Source organism: Juglans regia, chromosome 9, assembly GCF_001411555.2.
Source record: "Juglans regia cultivar Chandler chromosome 9, Walnut 2.0, whole genome shotgun sequence".
Taxonomy (NCBI): domain Eukaryota; kingdom Viridiplantae; phylum Streptophyta; class Magnoliopsida; order Fagales; family Juglandaceae; genus Juglans; species Juglans regia.
Window position 1 is genome coordinate 9,714,802 of NC_049909.1, and position 22,910 is coordinate 9,737,711.

Sequence of the window (22,910 nt, forward strand, 5' to 3'; positions counted from 1 at the left end):
CTCTCCGGACCCTCTGGGACGGGGCGTTACATGGATATCACCAAATTCGAGTTAAAGATGTGGATATTGAGAAAACAGCCTTTAGAACTCATGAGGGGCACTATGAGTTCTTAGTAATGCCTTTTGGGCTTACTAATGCTCCTGCTACATTTCAAAACTTGATGAATGATGTGTTTAAACCTTTTTTAAGAAGGTTTGTCTTGGTTTTTTTTTATGACATATTGGTTTATAGCAGGAACTTGGTGGACCATATTGCACATTTGAGATCAATGCTAGAAGTTTTAAAGCAACATACACTCTATGCAAAGAGGTCAAAATGCAAGTTTGCAATGCATGAAGTTGATTACCTCGGCCATATCATTTTGGTTGTGGTGTTCAAACCGATCCTTGTAAGATTATGTCCATGATTGACTGGCCTATTCCAAAATCCTTGAAAGCCTTGAGGGGGTTTCTCGGACTTACTGGTTATTACAGAAAATTCATCAAGGATTATGGATCCATTGCTGCCCCATTAACAGTGCTGTTGAAGAAAAATGCTTTCCATTGGACTGAGGAGGCATCTCAGGCTTTCCAACACTTGAAGAGGGTTGTTACTAGTCCACCAGTACTCAAACTGCCTGATTTTTCTAAAAGCTTCACTATTGAGTGTGATGCTTCAGGCTTTGGGTTAGGAGCTGTTCTCATGCAAGACAATCAGCCTATTGCTTTTTATAGCAAGGCATTAAAAGGTAAGGCATTACTTTTATCCACCTATGAAAAGGAGTTGCTAGCTCTTGTTTCTGCTGTAGCTAAATGGAGGCCTTATCTTTTGGGTGTTGTGTTTAAAATAAAGACTGATCAGCAAGCTCTTAAGTACTTACTAGAGCAAAGGGTTGGCACAGAAACTCAGCAGAAATGGCTTCTGAAGTTGATTGGCTACGATTTTACTATTGATTACAAAAGAGGGAAAGAAAACAAGGTAGCTGATGCTCTTTCCAGGAAGTCTGAAGAACAGTCAGCAACCTTAGCACTTACCACTTTTCCTACCTCTCTTTGGGTGGAAGAATTAAAACAAAGTTATCAACTTTACCCCATAATCCAAGACATCTATGAGAAGTTGCAACAAGGATCAGAGGGTCCTAAGCACTTTACATTACAACAAGGCTTGTTATTGAGGAAATGGAAATTTGTGGTGGTTTCAGATTCACCATTCAAGGCTAAAGTATTGCATCACATTCACAATAGTCCACAAGCTAGCCATGTGGGCTATCATAAAACATTACATAGGGCCAAGTTGGATTTCTACTGGAAGGGAATGCGCAAGGATATTAAAACTTTGGTTCGAGAATGTGAAATATGTCAAACTTGCAAACATGAAAATGTGCATCCAGCTGGCCTCTAGCAACCTCTACATGTTCCTTCCTCACCATGGGCAGATATTTCCATGGATTTCATTGAGGGTATGCCTCTTTTTGGTGGCTACAATGTGATTTTTACTGTGGTGGACAGATTCACCAAGTTTGGACATTTTTTTCCTTGGCACATCCCTATTCAGCAAGTAAAGTAGCCCAGGTTTTCTTCTCTGGTGTATTTAAGCTGCATGGGCTACCTAAATCAATTGTATCAGATTGTGATGCTATTTTCACTAGTAATTTTTTAAATGAGCTTTTCAAATTGCAAGGCACTTCCCTCAATTTCAGTTCTGCCTATCATCCTCAATCAGATGGGCAAATTGAGGCCTTGAATAAAACTCTTGAAGGGTATTTGAGATGTTATACCAGTGACAAACCAAAGGAGTGGAGTTTGTGGATTCCTTTGGTTGAATGGTGTTACAACACCACTTGTCACTCTTCCATCAGAATCTGTCCTTTTGAAGCACTTTATGGATACTTACCTCCTAAATTGGTTTCTTATATAGCTGGCACCTCAGTCAATCCTGCAGTAGACCAGCAACTTAAAACCAGAGAGCAGTTTTGGCTAATGCTAAGGGAGAATTTGCTGAAGTCACAGAACAGGATGAAGGAGTTTCCAGATAGAAAGAGAACTGAGAGGGAATTTCAAGTGGGCGATGGGGTCTTCCTTAGATTGCAGCCATACAAACAGAAAATTGTCTCCTTACGCCACAATCTGAAATTATCTCCAAGGTTTTTTTGGACCTTTTCAGGTTTTGGAAAGAGTTGGAACAGTTGCCTACAGACTCAACTTCCCTCCTTCTACAAAGATACATCCTGTTGTACATGTGTCATTGTGATACCCCATATGATATGGATAAGGGTAGGTGGTGTATGGGATCCCACATTGCTTGGGAAGAAGAAGTTCTTGCTCTTTATAAGGTTCTAGTGGGGCTCCAATTGTATCATTGACTAGTCCTTTTGGAGTATAGGCCATGTGGTTTGGACCTTCCATTGGGGCGTTACAGTCATGTTTGAAGAAAAAATTGGGTCAAAATGTGATTCCACTTCCTACACTACCTCCTTTGGATTCTCAGGGACAAGTGCAACCTGAACCTGAAGTGATCTTACAAAGAAGGATGAAGAGAATCAGAAACCATGCTGTCACTGAAGTATTAGTGAAATGGTTAGGAGCTCCTATTGAAGATAGTACCTGGGAACTTCTGTGGACATTGCGGGATCGTTATCCCCACCTTGTGGGCAAGGTCCTCTAGTGGGGAGGATCAAGTCCTTATGGTCAAGGACTTTGTTAAGGGGAAAGGAATGTAATGGCTGGAAGTTAGTTAGGAAGTTAGTTAATAAAGAGAGATCAGTCGAGAGTGTTGAGGGGTTTAAACGGCGAGTTTCATCTTTAATGAAACGGTAAGTTTTGTTTAGTGTAAGAGGAATAACGGTTTTAACTAAAATAGGTTTAAGGCAGTGAGTTTGTTACATTCCAATACGGGGCGTTTTGATCACTCAGAGTATTATAAATACCGAGTGCATTGTAATTACTGGTATGCAGAAAAATCAATAAGAAAATTGTCTGGAGGTTGGAGGTTCCTCGAATACCTCTTCCGAGAATCAAGAAGGGATTCTTGGGCTTTTCTCAATTGCGTTCTTGTTTGTTTTCTCTGAATTGCTGTTCTTATACTCTGGTTGTCTAAGTTCTGGGTAAATTCACTAGTTTACCCATAACAACAGAACATATGCCACATCAATATTATAAAGCACTCACTATTATTGTGCATTACAAAGGGGTCCAAAAACACAAAAGTACATAAGATCTGGAAATGGGCATTTTAGCATATCACAATATCAAAAAGTTGTTTGGGGGTAAACTCACAAGGCTGTTGATCGAAGCTTTTTACTCTTCAGCACTAGTTGAAGCATCTTTCACAGTACTGAGTAAAGATGATAAATGAGGTCCCCCTCAGACTGTGTATGATTGCTGAATTGTGTCTATGTCAAGGCCCTTCAGTCTCACCACAGATTCCACATGCCCTTTCAGTGTATTGAGTTCTCTCAGCCTCCAATATGCCATGAGAAGAAAACAATCGGATAAGCAGAACTGGGTATAATATGAACAGACACAACCAAAGTTTAGCATATCATGAACCAGATCAGCAGAAGGCATCGAATTTATCTAAAAACTTGTTCAGAGGAATTAAAACTTTTCATAACTCCAGCAGTCTCACATGATATTCTTAAAAAAATGTAGGAATGATTTCAAAGCAATACCCATCATCCTCTTGCATAGATATGTAGGTACGATTCTTGGTTAACTTCATGAAAATAATCAGGTTATTGGCAGATGGGTATCATGAGGAAATTTTAATATGCTTCCCGTGTCAAGTTGGAGTTACAAATTACTAAGATCACTTACTACCTTGCAATTTCAGCTCTTCTTTTAGCTTCTTCGGCTATTTGATTGAGTTCTGTGAAATGTGTTCGTTCGGTAAACATCTTGGAGTCAGGTGGCTGCAACCCATGCAATGTTCTCTGCGCATGTGCCCATTGGAGCTCCCGTTGTTCCTTCCCAAAGTCCTTTTGTCTCGTGAAAGCAATCTACATTATCAACAAATTAATCAAAAACAGCTAATAACAAAAATTTATTACTCCAACAAACCAGTGCCATTCATACCCTCTGTTCAATGACAAGATCCCAAGCCCTCCCACTTAGAGCATAGCGTATAAAAAACTTGATGAAATCGAGAGGGAAATAGAAGATTATGTTATAAAGCCAGATCACGCCAGCCCAACCCCATCCAATCCCTTCAATCGCAGCAAAGCTCCAGCTAGCATAGACAGCAATCAAAGTGGCAATCTGCTTCCAATGAAAAATTAGGAACAAGTTTTTCCTCCTAACTACTATAAAAAAAACAGAAATTTAAATGAACAGGCAGTTGACTCACCAGTTGAGCAATAATAAAAGCCACTACAAGCAAAAACCCCGGACGTTCAATGAAGGACCAACTTCTAGATCGTGTCACAAATATGAGGGCCTGACTAATGATGCTCACTTGCAGATATATAGCTGAAGCAAGCTTTCGGATATCATCATGAGCTGTTTTCTCAAGGGTCGGCACCCCAAATATGCGCTGAAAAAATAAGAGGCGATAAAAAAGATTAGCAAGTTACTGAAAGAGGAGGCCAGAATAGATACATGGCCATATAAAAGAACGATGATAGATACAAATATACTACCAAAAAAAATAAGATGATATTTTCATCAGGAGGGGCTCATGCAAGGCCCACGGCTGATATGGAAGGTGGGCCATCTTACCGGGAAGAAGTCTGTCTTGTATGCAGCCCAGAAAAATATAACTGTCATCATTGCCAGGTAACTACCAAGAATAATGCCTGTCGTAAAAATCTCAGACAGCTTCCAACTATCCGGTAAAGGAGATGGTTTCACCCTATCTTTTGATATGGTCATGATGGTACCTAAAATGTAATAATGCTAGTAAGTAATTGAGTTCATGATGAGTTGCAACCAACATTTAAAAAAAGAACGTTAGTAAGACAAAACATATGAAATTTAGAAGAGCGTTTAATCGATTACCGCAGCAGAGAAGTTTTCACTACTATGATAGAAGAGAGAATAAACTATCAACAGTATCAACATAAGAAAGTGTTATGTAAACAGATATGAAGTTGAAAAGAGACAGATCATGCCTTCTCTATTTTGCTGACATTTCAAATTTTCACTAAACAAGATCATTGAATACTATTTATGAGCTAGAAAGTTAACTATTTAATGTGTCAGAAAACCATGGTATTCGTGCATGCGCTGCACAAGAGCAAACACAAATGAAGGGAGAGAGAGAAGGGGGAGGGCAGATTCTTGAGAAAAAAAACCACGAACCATCATTGAGGATGGCAATGATAAGCACCATAAAGGGCGGAAAGTCAAACTCCCATATTAGTGCGAGCAACATGAAGCCAAGCTGTAACCATATCAAAGAAACAGAACACTGAGCATAAAGTGACTCACTAACTCATCTAATATAATATCAACAAATTTGTCAAGAAAAAAATATAATATAAACAAAGAATTTCCAAAATGCAGTTAGAACTTAGAAAATGCCACCTATGTCATAAGATAAAAACACTTGGCTTACCACAATACGGATAGTAATGGAAACCGCATAAATCTGCATAGCAGAATACAAATTTTAGTAAATGGATCAAATATGTCCTTGTACTGAAAACCACAGTATAAACCTACTTAACACAAAATATTTCATAAGTATTAGTGTAAGAACTATACGTTGACGGACAATATAGAACTATGAGCATACTAGATTGAAGTTGAACCTATCCTTACTGTGTAGTTTTTCATCCTCTGAAAGATTGCCCGACTGGTCAAGACAGCACTAATGATAACACTAAGACCAGGTTCTGTGAGGACAATGTCAGAAGCACTGCGAGCTGCATCTGTTGCATCAGCAACAGCTATCCCAATGTCAGCTTTTTTGAGAGCAGGTGCATCATTCACTCCATCACCAGTCATGCCACATATATGTTTCCTTGCTTGCAAGCGCTTCACAATCTCGTATTTGTGCTCTTAACAAATAATATATCAAGCCAACAATATAAGGACAACATTAAATTATGTCTGGTAAGTGGTAACCAAGAGTATCAATAAAATTATTTGGACACAGAATACAACTCAAATATAAATATAAATTAAACATACCAGGGAAAACCCCAGCAAAGCCATCAGCTTTCTCTATCAGCTCATCAATTGGTAAAGCAGCAATAGACTCATCCTTGTTCTGTCCTAGCAAAGCAGATGAAGGATACATGTTTGTACCCATTCCCAACCGACGTCCGGTTTCCTTTCCTATTGCAAGTTGATCACCTTATGGAAAACACAAGGCTCAGCAACACAAGCCAACTCAGAAAATGAATTACTGTAACTTGAAAGGAGGGTGGGAAAAAGATCACAAAACAAATAATACAATAACAACATCAGAAGCTGATCACTAACATTATGAATGCATAAGACCAAAGTCCTCTCCTGCCCATTTCAGGTAGTTAAAAGGACGAATGAGAAAGGTGGTATTACACCTCACAAAAAAGGCTCTCACTACCCAAAACCAGAGTGTGGTCAAGCCAGCTTTGAACTTATAGATCCAATTTGAGCTAGTCCAAATATCAAAACTCAACTCATGTTCAGAACCAGATTAAAGGATTTATGGGATGCAGATTTCTATATCAGCTCGCTCACATGCAATAGCATTTTATTATGCTTTTAGATCTTTTTGCCAGGTAAAGATGGCAGCAAATTTAGCTAACTGGACTTCAACCAAAATCATGGCTTCCAACTAGAATAGAACATACCTGTAATCATTTTCACATTCACTCCAAGGTTTAAAGCCCTCCTTATTGTCTCAGCACTGTCATGTCTAGGCGGGTCAAAGAGAGGCATTAGACCGATAAACTGCCACGGTCCTCCAGCACTCTCTTTCCTTCCTTCCGGAACTTCCTGAGAAAAAGGATGAAGTGCCCAATAAAAGGAGTGCCCATGGGGAAAGGTAAAATTAAATACATTAACAAAGCAGTAATAAACATCTTATCTTGTTTGAATTTGAATTTTCAATTATTCTAATTTATAAAAATAAATAAATAAATAAAAGTAATAAACGTCTTATCTAATTCCTTTGGATTACAAAGAAAAACAAAATCGGGTTACCTGGTATGCGACAGCAAGAGATCGTAAACCTCGCTCTGCAAACTTATCGATCACAGCATGAACTCTACGCTCAATGTCTGACTTATTATGTGCAAGGTTCAGAATCTAAGAATCATTATTTCAGACAAGAAATTAGAACAGAATTGTGATATAGGACTACCTCATACATAAGGATAAGGAGGAATACTTACCTGTTCTGGTGCACCTTTGCTGACTCTGTGCATTTTACCATCACGGTCAATATAAGTCAAGGCTGTTCGCTTATCAGTAGGATTAAAAGGGAGGAAATGCACTTCTTGAATTCCAGCACGTGCCTTTTGGTGGAAAGAAGGGAAAAAAATTTCAAATAAAAAAAACAGGGAATCAAATAACTAAATTCAGTGAACTGACTAAAATAAGAATTTCTTACGAGTTACCTCCTTTGGATCAGCCAACATCCCAACTATAGCCGAATCAATTGCATCTTGATTCTCCACTCTAGAGGCTCGAGCAGCCATCAGGACAACAGCATCCGCATCAACTCCTTTGGTGAAAACCTGAAGAGTTAAATTCAGGCATACATTTTTTTTTTTATAGGTATTCAGGCATACATTTAAAACAAGGAATATTTTACATTCTTATTTCAGGAAGAGAACGCTGCTACCCAGAAAGCAGCAGCATCACCTAACTGACCTCAATAAGAGCCTTGTCAACACTAAGCTTGTTCAGTGTCAATGTTCCAGTCTTGTCACTGCAAAGTACGTCCATGCCTGCCATCTCTTCAATTGCTGTCATCCTCTTTGTGATAGCTCCCTGCCATCATTGTTAGGGTAAATCATCATACACCATAAACTCCTCGTGTCACACTCGAATAGACAACTAGAGAACCCAACCAACCTGCTGAGATAACCTATGAGAACCAATAGCCATTGTAACAGAGAGAACTGTAGGCATGGCAATCGGAATTCCTCCAATGAGAAGAACTAGAAGATTGTCAATTCCAGGGCGATACTTCCGGTCTTGAATAGGATACATGACAATTATCTCTATAATCATACCCACAGCAATTGAACATATACAGAAATTGCCAATTGCAGTCAAGACCTACAAAAGCACATGACAAGAATAAATTTGAAATGAGAATCAAGAAAGACACAGCAAAGTGATCAAGAATCAGATAGAGTACATCTATCTGCTTGCCTTTTGGAAGTGGCCCACTTGGTTGGTGGTGTCAACAAGGTGAGCAGCCTTCCCAAAGAATGTATGGACCCCAGTGGCAATGACCACAGCTTCAATTTCTCCCTGTTTGCAAGTTGAACCAGAGTAGACACCATCTCCAGGACCTTTCGTCACAGGAAGCGACTCACCAGTAAGTGCAGACTGCGAAGCCCAAAATATAACTTGAGAGAGAGAGAGAGAGAGAGAGAGAAAAATTCAACCAATCCAATGTAAAGATGAATATAGATTGCGAAACACTCAGAGCAGAAGACCAACCTGGTCAATTTTCAATGGATCTCCATCAAGAAGTCGAGCATCAGCCGGTATAATATCTCCCAGTTTAATACTGACAATGTCACCAGGAACTAGTACCGCAGCATCATACTCACTCCACTTTCCATCTCGAAGAACCTTTATAACAAATTCATCATGATCGAAAATTACTCATCGCTCTTAAATAAACATCTAAACAAGACCATATACCCGTGAGAAGTTTAAAAATCACTAATTTGCATCAGAAGAACAAGTCATCAAATCTGATACCTTCGCTTTTGGAGCTAGACGAGCCATGAGAGCCGCCGCAGCATTACCAGCATTGTTTTCCTCAATGAAACTAATTGTTGAATTGATAAAAAGTAGGACTATGATACCCACAAAATCTTGCCAGTCTGGGGGCTTCCCCTGCAGCAATTTAAGGTTCAATTCAATAAATTCATAGCGAATCAAACAAATTCTCAAAGAAAGCAATAAGAACCAGAAAAGCTGAGTACTCACTCCTCCATTCGCAAGCGCAATCGCCATGATAGCAGCAGCTTCCATCACCCAAGACAAAGGGTTCCACATGAACCCCAAAAACTTCAGGAATTTGCTATCCTGAAAAACAACCAAAAGACAACATTTTGAGAATTGGAAAAAAAATGGCCAACGTCTGAATTAACCAAAGAACAAGAAGGAAAACTATAGACATAAAACGGTACTTTTTTCTCTTCAAGCTTGTTGTGCCCGAAAATGGCCAGCCTCTCCTCGGCAGCCACCGTGGTGAGACCCTCCTTGCTACATCTCAGATTCTCAAACACTTCTTCAATGGGTATGTTTTCCTACACTCAAAAATTCCGAAATTTAAATCCAAAAGACCCTTTTACTCAAAAACTACAGCACAAATATGATCGGCAACCAAAAATAAAACTTCAAATTGTTTAGATCTATTACCAAATCCACAACTTCCTTCAAAACAGCATCCAAGACTTCAGACTTCTCCCCCATCTCTTCCTTTCTCTCGAGCACACAGTCACACACTCTTTATCTTTCGCTCTGTTGTCAGAACCATTCACAGATCAGAACCCATCAAAGAGTCCCCGCGAAAAAACTCAGAGTTTAAACAGAAACCAAGCAATAACCAATTCAAAAAAACCTGTTTTTTGAACCCAAACTATGGTTAGAGACTAGAATGAGAATAATCCACCAACACCAAATCTGCAGGGAAACGGAAACAAGAAAGTGGAACTGCAAAAAGAGCGTTGGAGTAGTGGTGAGCCAGTAACAGTCACAATCTTTTCTACTCTCTTTAAACAAGAATTTTTTTTTTTTGAAGTCACTCTTTAAACAAGATTATCATAAATAAGCCCCTCAGCAAAACCGTATCTGATTTAGTAACCAAGGCTTCAAAAGCATGTAAAGCAAGCAGCACTTGAACCATGTGCCTTGATTGAAAAAAATAGCCCCTTCGGCAGTGAGAAAAATAAAATAAAATGCGTTACATGGACCAGTTGGATAATTTCATCATTTCATGACGAGACGCCAACGATGGCCATGAACAATAAAAAACAAATTTGCTTCGGTCCTAAACTTCCTTTTTTTTCACTTTTCTATTTTTTAATCTCAGAAGTCTTTTGCTTTTCTTTGAAACGCGACCTTTTATGACTAGTATCTCTGAAACGAATGTCATTTGCACCTGCTTGATTTCTCATGCAAAAAACATGTTAAATCTAATTAAATAAGGCCTAATTTGTTTTTAAAAAACATCTTATCTCATCTCATCTCATCTCATTTCATCTAATCATTACAACTTTCTTAACTTCTACTACAAAATAAAATAAACAATTCAACTTTTTCAAATTTCAAAATAAAAATAATATTAAAAAATATATTTTAATAATATTTTATTTAACTTTTTAACTTTAATCACATCTCATATCTGAAAACAAACGAGCTTGAATGATAAAAAAATATATATATATTACTATATATGTCTATAATAATCTAACAATTCATGCAAAAGTAAAAGGGGTGCAATTCGGTCTAATTCGGTCCAGTGGTGATGGATCCATCATTTTCTCCTTTCAGTCCATTCGATAGGTCCGTTTGGTCTCATCAATCCATTTTTCTGGCTTAATTATTTTTAATAATAAGTTATTTAAAATATTAAATTAAAATTAAATAAATTATTAATGTAGATTATATAACTAACTTAATAAAAAAATATTTTATATGATCAATGATAATAAATTATATGAAAATTACATTATTAACTTATATAATTACTATATAATTAGTTAATTGATATTATACATTAGTTAATTGATGGATGTTTATTTTTTATAAGTAGTTAATTGATAGAATATTAATAATTTAATAACATATTTAAAATTTTATATTTTTAATGGTGATAGGTTAGATGAAAATTACATAATAAATTATACAATTATTATATAAATAATATATATAAAATAATATTTTTTTTAATTCGATTCGGTCCCCCAGGGATAGGACAAGACCGGACCAGACCAACTTCGGTCCTCTATTTCTTAGATCGGTCTGGATCGACAGGCTAACACCCTTAGAAAAAGCAATAGCCTAGTAAGACAATTGAATAAATAAAAGGAAAAGTGCTCGATTCTGGACAAGCACTAAAGTACTCGTTAGCTCGAGGAGAACACTTCAGGAGGTAAAGTGCTTGTACCAAGACGAGCAACTCAAGAGGTGAAATGCTCGAACCCTAGGCGAGCATTGTAGGAAGCAAAGTGTTTGGACCCCCGATGAATATCGTGATGAGCTTGAAACACGCCACCTTGGCAAGAAACCTGAAAAGTGAAAGTGCTCACCATTTAGTTGTGTACCACTGAAGGCAAAGTGCTCGGACCCCATGCAAGTAGCCAGGGAGGCAAAGTGCTCAGACCACATGCAAGTACCATGAATGAGCATGAAACTTGCCACCCTGGGAGGCAATGCGCTCGAATCACAGGCGAGTACCTCTGGAAGCAAAGTGCTTGGATTCCCTGCATTTTTCGTTTTATCCATATTTTTCAGTCCTATATATATTTTTCGGTCCTATCTTTATTTTTATGTTGTAGCTCCAAATTTTCCTCATATCTATATTTTATCTTCCTATCTCAAATTTTCCTTGCATTTTTCTATCTCTTTCTTTCCGTCCTAGTTGCATTTTTCCATCCTATCTATATTTTTTCATCGAGTCTATATTTTTCCATCCTACCTATAAAATCACGTGGGAGCTCGGCTCCCGAGCATGATGCAACAAACTTAAGTACTCACCCCACACGACCATGGCCAGGTTTCAGGCACTGATAGAATTGATCAGATTACCTAGGAGCTCGACTCCCAAGCATGGTCGCCGCAAGCTTAAGGGCTTGCTCCACCCTGATGCTCGCCCCTACTATGGATACAAATGCAAGGGCACAAAATTCAAACCTTGTTGATGTTAATATGGGCTCACCCCTACTATGCTCGCCCTTGTTTGCTCCATCCTGAGACAAGACGAGCAAGACCGCCAAACGCATGGGCGCGGAATTCAAACCTTGTTGATGTTAATATGGGCTTGATGATAGAACAAATAATGTGGGAGAACTAATTACTTCTAGCGAGACACTCGCCCCACTCGGGTGAGATTAGGGCGTTGAAGGCCTGCATTCTGGTAAATAAGGTAGGAAACCAAACGGAAGGACGAGCCTTACCATATAGAGGCAACCTACCCATACAAATACCCACCAAGGTACGGAGCAAGGACACTTGAATTGGACTTACAAAAACACAACTTATCATTGTTGACTTAGGCATTGAAGTTGTCCTCACAACCCCAAGTCATTCTCATCTTCTAATTGCTGATTGCAAAGACTAGTAGTTACAGGAGTAGCAAATACATCCTCAACAATATATATCAGCCCAATCAGCCCAAGTCATATCTATTACGATAGATATATTATGAATAAGTAATTTTACTCGGCCGATAACTAGATTACACATCCCCCATATTCGAGGATAAATATGGATACATGAGGCGGGTATGGGATTTAATACTCAATACTTGGAATTTGGATTTACTTTTTTTTTAAAATAATAAAAAATAAAAAAAAGTTTATTCCCAATCCGGACATTGGAATCCAAGTATCCGGATTTTAAAAAAAAAAAAAATTGTCTTTTGGTCAAATTTAGTCCACTTATGGGAAGGTTTGAATAATGAATTAAGATGAGATAAGTTGAAATGAAAATTGAATAAAATATTATTTTTTTAATATTATTATTATTTTAAAATTTAAAAAAGTTGGATTATTTATTATATTTTATGTAAAAAATTAAAAAAATTATAACGATTAAATAAGATGAATTGTGAGACATTTTATATGCAAACCGGGCCTCATATACAATCCGAATTTTTAGATTTTCAAAAATTCAAATAGATATTTGTCGAGATTAATCTGAATGGATCCCAGAACACATTACACGTCCAAATCCGAATCCAAATATGCACATTCGTAGCCGGATTAACAGTCCACCAGTAAAAATAGGTGATGCTACAACCACGGAGGATCTCACCAAACGGCAAAAAAAATTTTTTTTTTTTAAAGATTTTTAAACTCTTTAAATATTTTTAAAAATTAAAAAAATATCACAAATTTATTAAAAAATATTTTCTTCATTATTAAATAAAAGAAAAACAATCGAATCGGCGGATTTTGTCGATGGATTTTATAGGTAAGAGCAGTGTTTTACTTAAAAAAAAAACAAAGAAAAAGAAAAGAAAAAATTATTAGGAGAAGATCTTGTTTGATTTTGTCTAACAATCCTATTTTCTTTGATTGGACAAAAAGCATTTTTCTCATTACAATAAAGCAGTTTGGTGTACTTTTAAGGATTGGACAAAGTCATACCGACGTGCGTCGGTTGAAACTTGAAAGTTTCTTAGCTTCGTAACTCGAAAACTACACTTTTTTACCATTTATTTCATAAATTCTATTCATAAAGCTTAGGCATTACACATTATATTTTTTTTTTATTTTTTTTCTTGTTATATAGATAATAAATAAAAGAAAATTCGATTCAAAAGTTTCACACATCGCACATTATTTTTTTTTCTAATTTTTTTTATCAAATATGTAATATATAAATAATAAGTAAAAAAATTCAATTATCTTAAAAAGAATAAAATCAAACAAAATTTAAAAAAAAATGTAAAAAAATAAAAAAATAAAAGAAATTATAGTGTGTGAATTACTATGACTCCAATAATATAGCCGCCAAATTACTATTATTATTTTTACCTTATTTTATAAACTATAATAATTTTTATTAGACATTGCTCATAACCTTTTACAGTTTATAAATTTAAAAACAGTGAAAGACATTTTGTACATAAATATATTTATAAATCTAATCATGAAAAGGCATTCAAAAGCAATTCATGCAACAAGCATGCATATTCATTCAAATGATCAAACATATTATTTAGGGCAACGATGCATTCATTCATAGGAAATGAATCTTTTAGTGGAGGCAGATGTTGATGGCCGAATACACCTCCAATCTTCAAAAGCTTCTTTATTTTCAATTTTGATTAAACAAGAGAAGATCTATCAACCCTAAATGGCCAACAAATTAAAGAAATAAGCCACTTGACATTTTTTTTATTAACAAAGTCCATTGAGAAAACACATAAATATATCAAAAGATTAAATGAGGAAAAACGAATTCATCATTTATCAAATGATCTATCAATAGTTTCTATAATAACATGACACTAACGTATCAAATCAAACTAGTACCATGAAAATGAGTTAAAGATGAAAAGTCGGATATAAAAAGAGAAGTAAATTAGATGTAGTTTTAGGATGTACAAGTCTCGCACATCCTGTTTAAAAAAAGTGGGATTTACCATTAAAAAATTATTTTTTTAGATGGATCTCAAATTTACTTATTTTTTTCAAAATGAGTGTATAGAACTTACATATTCTAAGATGATAAATATCATTTATCTAAAAAGATTAAAAAGTAACTATTTCTTTAAATTATTGTATGGTGTGATGAGGTGAAAATAGAATATCTTGGTTTTTTTAATATTTTTTAATTTGAAGGTATACATATAATAAGCAGATTCTACAGTTTTAAATATTGAGATTTAAATATAAAATATAATATTTGAGATTAAAATCTTCTTAAACTATTATACAAATTTCAAAATAAAGGATATACTATATATATAATTGAATAGAGAATTCCTTAAAATCGGTCCGACTGAATATCCTCATATAATAGCCTGCCAATAATTTTTAGACACTTAGGCTTTCCACCATAGTTAGTGTGAACCAGTACTACATGGGATTATCAACCTAACGGCAAAAGAGACACAACCCCCCTCCCCTTTCCAGCCTCTTCCCCTGAATGGTGCCGCATGAAACCAACTCCGTCGTCACCACAACCAGGCAATGCCATCGCACTCACCAAGTTTCGTCACCCACCCACAGCTTTTCTCAAACGAGATTACAATTTCTGCATCTTTGTTCTCCTAGTGATTCTGCAAATGGGTTATTAAGCCACGCCCAGTCGCCGTCGAATCCCTGTCCAGACGCCCCTTCCCTGATTTTCAACTTGTAGTTGTAGATGAAGAACCGGTGGTCGAGAATGACACCACCAACGCATCCACATTTTGTTGCAGCCCTGTAGCGTGATGAACTCCATCAAGAATTAATGGACCAAGTTTCTCTGCGATTTTTGTTCCGAGGAATACAATGGGTTTTGGTTTCAAGCTAAATCTCAAGTTGGGTTTTCTGCTTTAGTCTCATTCCACCTCTAATTCACCTTTCAGTTCCAAAATGACCAACTCATTTGCCTTCCTCATTAACAGTCGAGGAATTATAGTTGAGAGAGGGGAACTGGATTTTTTCACGGAAGAGTAGAGTAGATAGAAAAGCAAAACATGCAACATGCAGTTGAGTCATGAAGCAGATCGAAAAGCTTTGTAGCAAGAGTGACCGGACTCTGAGAAAATCTGTGGAAAAACTTATATGAGTGACAAAGTTGTAAAGAAAAGTGAAAGAGGGATAGAGAAAGATGCTTGACATATGACATGCGGTGCATATGTGAGATTTCGCCTAGGTTTGTTTCAAAATTTTTGCATTTGGGTTTGTTAAAAAATGTTGATATTTTTTTGTCATTCTCTGTATCTTTGCATCTGGGTTTGTTTGCCCGACTAGTAAATCTGTTTTGGGTAAATCAGTTTTTGCCTCTGACATCTCTTTCTTGTCCCTCATCACTTGGATTCTAAAAATCAGTTTTCTCAAGATCCCAAATGGTGTAAATCAACTAAGCTCAGACTAATAAGAACATGATTTTAGCATATCACAATCATATCTCAATTTAATTATTTGGGTGGGTTGGGTGCTTATCAAAACATGAGAAATAGTTCCAAAAGAAGCCATGGACAATGGACTCGTGGGGCGAAATCGGCTTGGGTGAGTGAACGATTGAGATGGTGGGCAATACTTGGCGTCGGAATGGTGGTAGTGGACTGGTAGAGGTGGATGCTGGCGATGGAAGTCTAGTCTACGTGAAACAACAGTCGGTGTGAATTGAAATGTAAAGCTTCTCCTAAGTTCCTATCTTTTTTTCTCTTTGCCTTTTTCTATCACATGTGAATGAGTGTAGGGTGATTTTGATACAATTTTTGAGGTGACATGATATTAGTGAAAGGCTGTTATTAGTTGAAAATTGGCCCGATCGCTTAGAAGCGGCTCAGAATTGAATAATTTTGTTTGAAAGTCTTTACATCATATATCATTCATATGACATAATTTAATTTAAAATATAATTTTTAAAGTTTGAATCTTATAAATCAAATAATACTACATAAATGATATGTGGTGTAAAAGCTTTTAAATATCACTATAACATTAGATATGAAAAGAGTACTATAATATTTATTAAATATTTAATAACTAATGTTACATGGAAAATTTATACCGATAATAATAAATATTATAAAATTTACTATATATATTCTTTATGTTAAAATACCTTTTTAATATTTAATATTAAAAACTGAATTTGTGCATGTTTAGAATGTTACAAACCTGGATTTTTTAAAAAAAATAAAATTTATTGAATTTTTTTATAACAATGCTCCGTACCTATACTTATACCGAATATTACATCTCGTATTTTTGTGGAACCGAAAATGAGAGTGGAGCATGAGGGATGAAAATGCTGGGTGAGGGAGGGGTATTAAAGGAAGGAAAGGAGAGTGGGGAAAGGGCAGACGGCTCATCCGACATTGAATAGACAAGAGAGCATTAGGTTGTTGGACGCGTCAAAAGTAAACATCCAAACAACATTAAACAACACATGGGAGATAAGACGAGGAAACTTTTGTCCCCTTCACAAAAAAAAGTAAAAATAAAATAACAAATAAAAAAATAAAAAAAGGGTACACACGTCCGTACGTTACCGTAACATCTCATTGATGTTTGATGCCCACCCAATCCCATCCATTACTTTTATAATTGTAAAAAAATAAAAAATAAAAAATGCTATTATACCGCTTTATTTCTACCCGTGCCCTGACTCCTTTTGCCCTCCGCTCTGACAAAAAATCTACTCAACCTCTTACTATTTATACAACCTCCACACTCTATATTATTTTTAATTTTTATTATTTTTTTCTTTTATTAAATATTTATTATATAAATAATGAATAAAAAATTTAAAATAATTTAAAAAGAATAAACTTAAAAAAAAATTTTAAAAAAATATTAAAAATTTAAAAAATTTAAAAAAGTGTAGAGTGTGGAGTGTGGTGGAGGTTGTGTAGCAAAGCTCTTCTAAAATATATTATTATTATTATTATTATTATTTATGAGATTTCCATTCGGTCATTATTTATTTATGAGTACTTCTAAGAGTATTTTTATTGGATTAGTCAAAGTTAAATGACAGTTTTGATGAATGTAAAAAAAAATTTAACTTTTGAGTATTTTATTCACATAAATCTCTACATTGGAATAGCTATTTTTTTATTATATAATAATAAAGTAATATAAAATGAATTTGATTTTAGTTATTCACATCAAATCTCCACATTAGATTATATATTTATTCATTATATGGTAATGAATAATAATAATTTCAAAAATATTTAATTTTTTTAATTATTAATTTATTTAATTTTATCATATTTTACTATTCTACTTATTATATGTTAATTAATAATCATGTTCTTATTAAATTAATATATCATTAAGTTAAATTAATATATTAATTGTGATAAAATATGTGATAGAAAGAAAGGGAGAAAGAAATAACTAATAAAATATGTATTTGATGTATGTACAGTAACTTTCAAATTTAGAAAAACTTTTGAAAGTCACTGTAACCAAATTCCAAATATTTAGAATTTGACTAATCTAATGTGAACATATTTTATTATTTAATAGTTAAATACTTATTGAATTTAGCTTTTAGCTAATCCAATAAAAATGCTCTAAGGGGTGGGTAAATTCTCGGCCACTCTGGCCGATACTTGTTTCGGCTTTGATTTCGACAAAGTCAAAGAAGTTAGAATTTGGAGTCGGAATTATTTCAAAATTTATGATTGGAGTCGAAGTTAGAGTGCAGAACCCTATATGAACTCTGAATTTAAAAAAAAAAAAAAAATCAGATCTAAAACAGCAACGTTTTGAAGATAATATTTTGAAGATATATATATATATTTTTTAATTTTTAATATTTTTATTAAAATCTAGACAAATTATTAGACGGAAAGTTAAAAAAAATTAAATAATAAATTTCTTTGATAGATAGGATGATATTTGAGTTGAAGTCGATTTTTTTTTTTTTTAAATTAAAATAAAACTTAACCAAAGATAATAAATCTGCTGTAGAAGAATCTCCAAGATGGACAAATTTGTCTGGCATGGAACCCATGTCCAACTAATTAAAAAAAATAACAAAATAAAATAACGCCACATCAGTTACGGCCCTCTAATATTAAGGACCCAAAGAGGCCGAGACATTAATGCCGGCAACGCCGCCACATGTTGTGCTTGCCTCCTTGTCTCCCACAGTGTCTATCATTCGATTTAGGTGGGTACGATTTATGCTATTTTAGTTCGAGGTACCATATATCATTTAAAAAAACTTAAATATAAAGTTTTTTATATATTAATTGATGTGATAGATTTTTATTTATATTTAAAATCATTTAAAAAAAAATTTTGATGGAAAAGTATGATGATCCAAACATGAAGAAATGAAAATAAGGGTCGGCAACCACATCTAAATGCAAGTTGCAATGTCGAGAAGCTCTTCTTTCATTTTAGAAAGCCCAAATTACTCTCAGAGCCTCTATCGAAAAGGAGGGTGAGAGCTGTGTGAATATATTTTACGCTCTCTCAAATTACTCTAAGAGCCTCCACCGAAAAGAAGGGAGAGAGCTGTATGAATATGTTTTACGCCCTCCTCTCTTGCATCTCTATTTTCTTTCCACTACTATTGTGTGAATATGTTTTCATGGTAATGTTTCTTTCCTCTCATTCCCTCCATCGGTTTTGTTTTCGTTAGATTTACTGCATTCCGACCACCATTAGTTGACACGCACCCCACCACGTAATCCTATTGTCGCTGATCTACAGAGACAATGCAAATCCGCACCAAAATTCTTAGCGTGTGACCCTCACATGTGACTTGCTTTCGCACGTGGTCTTTACACGCGACCTTGCCCCAACAACTTTGCCGGCTACAAGCGTCGTTTCAGCAACTTCCCCATCTCACAATCTTTTAGATCTTCCCACCTCACCTTCCAACCATCGGCATGTGACCTCCACACGCCACCACAGAGGTGAGGGAAGACAAATGATTCGCCATAGATATATCCATCCGATGCCAGTCATTTTACTATATTATCGATTTTCCTAATCGATGATCTTGAAAAAGGGATTACGGATCTCTCCAAAAAATATTTCAAGATAACAAACTTTAATGCACCCACAGCTTACACCACCTCTAGCAGTAGCTTACTTAAAAAATATCTTTTAAGATGGTGCCCTCTTTGCAGGGTATTGGTGGAAACTAAGAAATTAGTCTTAAAATCCGTTTTATTTTCTTTTTTTCCATCTCTTTTGTACTGTAATTATTATAGTGAAGTGCTTGTTGGGGAATTACACCCCTTCTGATATATTATCTTTTCACTTTCTAATGAAATTTGCTTGTTTAAAAAGAAGAAAAAGAAGAGGAAGAAGAAGATAAGGGTCGGCTGGTTTTTTGTTCCTGGAAATTACAGAACCCAACAAAGGCCCATTAATTATTCATGATAAATGAACAACTGTACCATTCCTCAGTCTGAGACTCGGCTAATATGTACGTTTAGAATATTTCAAAATGGACGGTGCTACTCCCATAGAGTGAAGTCCACCGAAACAACCACCGAATAGGCAAAAATTGTTTTTGTCTTTTTTCCTTTTTTTTTCCAACATTTTTTTATTAAATTCATTAAATATTTTTTTAAAAATAAAAAATATAAATTCATTTTAAAATAATTACTTAACAATTAAGTAAAAAAAAATACAATCAGTGACTACCTTATGTGGGAGAAGCATTTCCCTTTCAAAATATATTTCAATAGTAATAAAATAGTTTATAAATTGTAGTTAAACAATTTGAGTTAAAATGTTATATTGAATTTTGGAAAATGAGAGAAAAAAATTAAATAAAAAGATTATAAACTTAAAAAATTATTTGAATATAATTTTTATTTTAAAATTTGAAAAAATTATATTATCTTTTGTGTTTTATTTGAAAGTTTGGAGGGCTAGTTTGAAAAAGTCAAAGATTTAAAATTGAAAATATTTGATGTTTGAGTGATATTTAAAAAAAAAAGATATCTAAACATATTTGAAAACATCTCAATATCCAAACTAGCTCTCAGAGTGCACGTGAGCAACAAAGAATTGGTTGGTATCATGCTATGGGTGAGTTTATGTATTTATTTAGTTTTCAACAATTTATTTTAGATTTTTTTTTATATTTATTTCATTCAAAAATACTTTTTTTTTTTAATTTACTACTTGTTGCTAATTTCATGCCGTTGGAATAGCTAGGGTTGCGTATTTGTTATGCTATAACTATGAAAAAAGCCAATGTATTCATGTATATATATATATATATATATATACATGTATATATATATACATACTAGGTCAAAGTAACGTGCAAAGCACGTTTGCCTAGTTAGTTTAAACAGTTGTTTTATAAAAATAAAATGTTTTTTTATAAAATGTGTAAAAATAATTGATGACATATATAGCTTAGAAGACATTACTTCAACTTTTATACAAATAATATAATTAATAAAATATTACAAAGAAATTTTAACAAAAAAATTAACTATAACAATCAATTCTTTAACAAGATGATTGAGTTTGCATTATCAAGATGATAGTATTTAATGGCGTGTTTTGGGTCAAATGAAATTTATTTCTCATTTTTCTTATATATTTTAGTTCTGTATTATATTTTGCTAGATAACTATATAATCTCGTTGAGGATATTTTACTGTTGTGGTTCTGTTTATAAAATTCTGGTACTTATGATTACCAAGTTGTGAAATTTATGATTTGGATAGTTATACACTCCAATAATTTCATCTCGATTTATCTTAATATCTAAACGTAAACAGTTTTTAATTTCAAATTTTTACTTTTTTCATCTAATCATTATTTAATTATTACAACTTTGTCAAACTTTCAAATAAAATACAAAAAACTAATTTAGCTTTTTTAAATACCAAAACAAAAATTATATTCTAACAATATTTTAACTCTATAATATTTTTATTCAATTTTTTTCTCTCATTTTTCAAAATTCTATAAATATCTTAACTCAAACCATTTTATTACAATTCACAAATCAATTTACTACTATTTACAGATCATCTCATTTTATCTCACTATCCAAACCAGGCTTAACTACTCCACATTAAAAATAAAAAATTTCATTATGAAAATATTGCCAAAAAAGAAAAAATTTAATTATTAAATAATATCAGGTTTTAAGTCACTACCCGAATAATATAAGATATATTGTGCTGAAAAGGTCAAAAAACAATTTAAATTTTAGATTTAAAAGAGGAGACCTTAATTTAAGGCTCGAAACAAAGATCACGACATACTTGCCAGAAAAGACATTAATTTTTAAATTAGTCGGATGTAGAATTACAAGGCACATATGCGTAGTTCTACAGATACTTCTGAATATTATCAAGGTATTAATTTTAGACCATCTTCTAAAAATCTGACAACTCAGTATCTTTAAATTGACAATTTCTTCTTGAAAATACAGGTCAGTCCATGTTGCAGCTCGTAACTTTTAACAACAAATATCAAGGTTTTGAATACCGTGCCAAACCGGTATGTATTTATTGTGCTGAAATAGTAACCGGTGCGAGAAAGATAGGTGTTTCATACTGGATTAAATATCAATCATTTCGATGCATTTTGGTCAATACCGGCCATTTTTCGATGTACTAGTTGAAATTTTGTATTTTTAGTATATTTTCATAATTTTCACTCTATTTCTCATATCTTAAGACTATTTTCTTAACTTTTTTTTAACTCTATTTTTTTGAGAATTAAAAATTAAACCCTACTCCCATTTTCGTGATGAAAATAAGTGATTATTTTTTTAATAATTGGATTGAGAATTTAGAAGTATTATTGAGTTTTATAAATATGTGTTTTAATTTTTCAAGACTTGTATCGACGTTATTTTGAAATATAATTTATATATATAATTTATTTATTTATATATAAGCTATATCAAAATAATAATGATACCAAAATATTTTATTGCAGTGCTTTAACCAAACGATCTTCAAAATGGTATTAAAAACCTTGGGATTATCATTTTTTTAATAAAGTTATAATTTTTATATTATTTTTTTTATTCTTTCCCTGCAAGGCCATTATGCACACGCACACACAAAAAGTTGGAGAGAGAGAGGAACAAAAGGCGGGATTGTTGCCGTTAACTTTAACAAAAAAAAAAAACAAAAAAAAAATTTAAAACAAGAATTTCCGTCTCTTATCCGTCTGATAGACACTTTATATATATAAATATATATATGTTTTTAGGAAGCTGAATTTATTGCATATTACTTAAGGTACATTAGGAAAGGGTCTAGGGCCTCTCATCAATTATACTTGAAGCATCCTAAGATTCTGTTTGAATGTTAAGAGAATTTTAGATGATTTGAGTATATCTGTTAATATTAGTAAGTTAAGATGTTTGAATGGACATTGTGGATCCTAGTGAGATGTGATTAGATG

General features: G+C 34.0%; 2 protein-coding genes across 2 annotated transcripts; one reads left to right on the forward strand and one right to left on the reverse strand.

Moving 5' to 3' along the window:
* The first annotated feature begins 397 nt into the window (after window positions 1-397).
* Window positions 398-2,644, forward strand: LOC108990154. The gene is made up of 4 exons (XM_018964028.1): window positions 398-1,201; window positions 1,489-2,040; window positions 2,144-2,212; window positions 2,468-2,644. Exons 1-4 carry the CDS (start codon window positions 398-400, stop codon window positions 2,642-2,644), a joined length of 1,602 nt encoding a protein of 533 aa, XP_018819573.1.
* A 429-nt stretch (window positions 2,645-3,073) lies between these two features.
* LOC108990175 (ATPase 11, plasma membrane-type-like) lies at window positions 3,074-9,903 on the reverse strand. The gene is made up of 22 exons (XM_035693746.1): window positions 9,719-9,903; window positions 9,517-9,618; window positions 9,285-9,404; window positions 9,082-9,180; window positions 8,851-8,988; window positions 8,584-8,718; window positions 8,290-8,469; window positions 7,987-8,193; window positions 7,783-7,902; window positions 7,527-7,646; window positions 7,302-7,424; window positions 7,111-7,215; window positions 6,759-6,903; window positions 6,112-6,276; window positions 5,740-5,978; window positions 5,534-5,566; window positions 5,278-5,359; window positions 4,696-4,856; window positions 4,325-4,510; window positions 4,054-4,236; window positions 3,799-3,977; window positions 3,074-3,439 (listed from the first exon to the last, which is right to left on the reverse strand). Exons 2-22 carry the CDS (start codon window positions 9,568-9,570, stop codon window positions 3,343-3,345), a joined length of 2,871 nt encoding a protein of 956 aa, XP_035549639.1. The 5' UTR covers window positions 9,571-9,618; window positions 9,719-9,903; the 3' UTR covers window positions 3,074-3,342.
* Window positions 9,904-22,910: the final 13,007 nt, after the last annotated feature.

What these genes read in the sequence shown, in the direction of transcription:
- LOC108990154 (XM_018964028.1), top strand. Translation starts at nt 398, where the DNA reads ATGTCCATGATTGACTGGCCTATTCCAAAATCCTTGAAAGCCTTGAGG. An exon ending in ATTCACCATTCAAGGCTAAA is followed by an intron (nt 1,202 to 1,488) that starts GTATTGCATCAC and finishes TGTGGTGGACAG; the next exon opens with ATTCACCAAGTTTGGACATT. An exon ending in CTACAAAGATACATCCTGTT is followed by an intron (nt 2,213 to 2,467) that starts GTACATGTGTCA and finishes TTGGATTCTCAG; the next exon opens with GGACAAGTGCAACCTGAACC.
- LOC108990175 (XM_035693746.1), bottom strand. Translation starts at nt 9,570, where the DNA reads ATGGGGGAGAAGTCTGAAGTCTTGGATGCTGTTTTGAAGGAAGTTGTG. An exon ending in TTGACAAGGCTCTTATTGAG is followed by an intron (nt 7,647 to 7,782) that starts GTCAGTTAGGTG and finishes TTAACTCTTCAG; the next exon opens with GTTTTCACCAAAGGAGTTGA. An exon ending in CCATTACTATCCGTATTGTG is followed by an intron (nt 5,360 to 5,533) that starts GTAAGCCAAGTG and finishes ATATGGTTACAG; the next exon opens with CTTGGCTTCATGTTGCTCGC.